The 2,934-nt window shown below is 62.7% G+C and overlaps 1 protein-coding gene across 7 annotated transcripts in view; it reads left to right on the plus strand.

Moving 5' to 3' along the window:
- The window catches only part of PEX16 (peroxisomal biogenesis factor 16), a 7,434-nt gene extending 5,937 nt beyond the window's left edge, over nt 1-1,497 (plus strand). For all 7 annotated transcript variants that reach the window (XM_040495347.1, XM_040495345.1, XM_040495350.1 and 4 more), the window contains 2 exons: nt 647-711; nt 1,311-1,497. In XM_040495347.1, the coding sequence (XP_040351281.1) occupies nt 647-711; nt 1,311-1,369 (124 nt within the window). In that variant the 3' untranslated portion in view covers nt 1,370-1,497. The remainder of the gene's footprint in view (nt 1-646; nt 712-1,310) is intronic.
- The last annotated feature ends 1,437 nt before the right edge of the window (nt 1,498-2,934 follow it).

Genomic DNA, 2,934 nt, shown 5'->3' on the forward strand with positions numbered 1-2,934 from the left:
GCAGGGGAGGGGCAGAGAGAGAAGGAGACAGAATCCAAAGCAGGCTCTGGGCTTCGAGCTGTCAGCACAGAGCCCGATGCGGGGCTCGAACTCACAAACCGCGAGATCATGACCTGAGCCGAAGTCGGACGTTTAACCGACTGAGCCACCCAGGCGCCCCTTATCATTTCTTATTATCATCCCCAACACCATCGCCTCACCCCAGGTTCTCCTGTGGGGAAGCCCTGTCTCTTAAAAAATAGGGCTTCGGCCCTTGTCCCTTCCTCTGAGTGTGCCCCCCTCAGACTGCATGCCCCCTTGGGGCCTGGTCACTCTCAGCGTGGGCCTGTGAGGTTTCAGTGTGGCTCAGCTCTTCTGGCTTACTGGGGGCTTCTCGAAGGCAGGGTGGGACTGTCCTTCCCTCTGGGCCCTCTCTGTCCCTGCTTCGGGCTCCATGAGTGTTTGTGGGCTCAGGAGAAGGAAGGGCAAGACGAGGGAGAGAGAGGGGTGGGAGGCGGTGTCTGTGGGGTGCTGGGAATATGCCACCCGTCCGCGGGTGGGCCTGTGGCCCAGAGCTCATAGGTGGCCCAGAGCTCTCCTCCTTTTGTATCGGGGTCTGCAGGCACCCAGACCCCCTCCTCAGCCTGCTCCTTGTTTATCTTTGCAGGGCAAGGATCCACTTCCTTCTCCAGCTACTGACAGACCATGTCCCAGGAGTCGGCCTGGTCGCGAGTAAGTGTGGGATGGTGGGATGGTGATGACTGGGTATCACAGATCTTGTGAGTGGCCCCGCATCCCTGACTGTTTTCTCCGTATCTCCTTGCAGTCTGATTCTTGACAGGAGAGAGAGAGCCCAGAGGTCGGATTGGGTGGGTGACAGCTCCTGGGTGTGGGCCAGGCTGGCCTGTAGAGCCTCAGGGGTGGCTGGAAGAGGGCGTCCTGTCGTGGGAGGAGCGTCAGGCCACATTGGGCTGTCAGCCTTAGTCCTGCCTCAGCATCCTGGAGCGATATGACCCTGGCTTCTCTGAGTGGGGATTATATGGCCGGGCTGAAAGCCACTGGACTGGAGCTCGTACCTCAGCAGACGGGCTGTCGCCATCCATAGCTGGACAAGCCATATGGCTTCTCTGAGCCTGAGAATCTTTGTTAAGGGGGACGGGGGTCACCGCGATGCTGCTTCCCTATGGGCTGACAGGTGGGAGAGTCAGTTGGGCTCCTGGCTGGGCAGCTGTGGGCAGCTGTATCGGGGCAGCAGTGGCCGAGACAGGCCTCAGGTAGAGCGGAGTCAGGCTGGAGTCTGGCTCTCAGCCCCGAACTCTCTCTCATTGCAGGGCCGCTCATGGATTACTTGCCCACCTGGCAGAAAATTTATTTCTACAGTTGGGGCTGACACACCCCGGGAGCGGGTGCAGGGAGGGGCGGGGTGGCGCGCCCTGCTGTTGGGGACAGGGGGTGCCTTGGCCCTTCAGTCCCCCGGGGCCCCTCTGCTATAATAAAACTGACTCCGGCGGTGTCCGAGCACGTGGCCTCTTCATGCCCATTGCCCAGGGCACCTGGCACTCCCACGTGGCCAGGCCCGGCTCACCGCCCGGCCACCAGGGCACCCCCCTAACATCCTCTCAACCCTTCCCTCTTCGGTGATGGAGCCGCTGCAGCCCGTACCTCATCACCGGGCCGAGAAGCCTCTGCTGGGACTGGGCCCCGCTCTCCTCCGGCCACAGAAAGCTGGGGTTTAGCCCCATCGCGTATAGGGAGCCGCTTGCTGGCAGCTGCAGAAGTCAACTCCGCTTCCCTGTCACCGGTCCGTGTTGACAACAAACAAGGCCGAACCTGGGCGGTGGATGACATCGGCCCGCGTGTCTTCTGGCCAGAGCCTCTGTGTGTCCCTTCCCCGCAGGGCCGTGTTGCTCCCGCTGCCCTTGGCGGTGGCCGCCTGTCAGCCTCTGTGCTGGAGCCTGACACATGGTGGGCCCGGCTTGCCGCAGAGGGGTACCTCAAGCCCTGAACCCCCAGTTGGCGGCAGCGGGCTTCTCCCATAGGCAAAGTAGGTCAGCCGCCAGCCGGCACTGGGGCTGATGCTGGGAGCCTGAGAGGCTCTGGGGGAAAGCCGGGTTCGGGTTAAGGGGGTGTGAGCTGGGGTCTCCTCACACTCTCCCTGCCAGCTCCCTCCGGGCCGAGTTTCCCAGGCCCACACTCGCTGCTGGAGAGGGTGCAGGGACCCAGACTGAGCGACTGAAGCCTGGTCTTTGTGCGTGTTCCGTCCCCAGCCTCAGCCTCCGCTCCCGTCCCCTTTGCCCTGTGAACGGACCATACCCTCCTGCCGATTTCTAGCCAGATGAGCGGCCCTTTAAGTTCTGAAGGTTCCATCTGCACCAGTGTCCGCCCTGCCTCACCTCCTCTGACACCCTGGGGGGAGCCACTGTAGGAGGGGCCAGCCTGCCTCTGCGGGGGCCCCCCCCCCCCCATGCTTCTGGGAAAGGCACACCCGGGTCCTGGGCTGGAAAGCGAAGGGACCAGTCTTCAGGTAGTCACAGCTTGAGGCCCTCGACCTCGTGTTGCGTAGAATGACTGGCCGGGCACTTGCCCTGTAGCGGCCCCGGGCCTGGTGCTGTGCATTCCGCAGGGAGTAAGTACAGGTCTCCTTGGCCGGCTCTCAAGGACCGGCGGAGACACGTGTAAGTGCATGTGGCGTGCCAGGATAGGTGGGCGTGTGGACGTGCGAGTCTAGGTCGTGAGAGTCTAGGTCGGAGGTGGGCGAGTGGGGGATGCTTGCTGCCTAGACTGGCGCCTGCGGAGAGCGATTGGTCGAGGAAGCCTCCCTTCAAGCAGGCTTTCAAAGCGGTAACACGTCACAGTCACAGCCGTGTGAGCCGCTGCTGGGGTGGAAGGGACGGGAGGGTGGGAGCAGAAGGGATGAGCGGGAGGGGAAAGGCAGGGCCAAATCCAACAAGCCAT

Source organism: Herpailurus yagouaroundi, unplaced genomic scaffold (assembly GCF_014898765.1).
Source record: "Herpailurus yagouaroundi ecotype Mexico unplaced genomic scaffold, PumYag 187, whole genome shotgun sequence".
NCBI classification, from domain to species: Eukaryota; Metazoa; Chordata; class Mammalia; order Carnivora; family Felidae; genus Herpailurus; species Herpailurus yagouaroundi.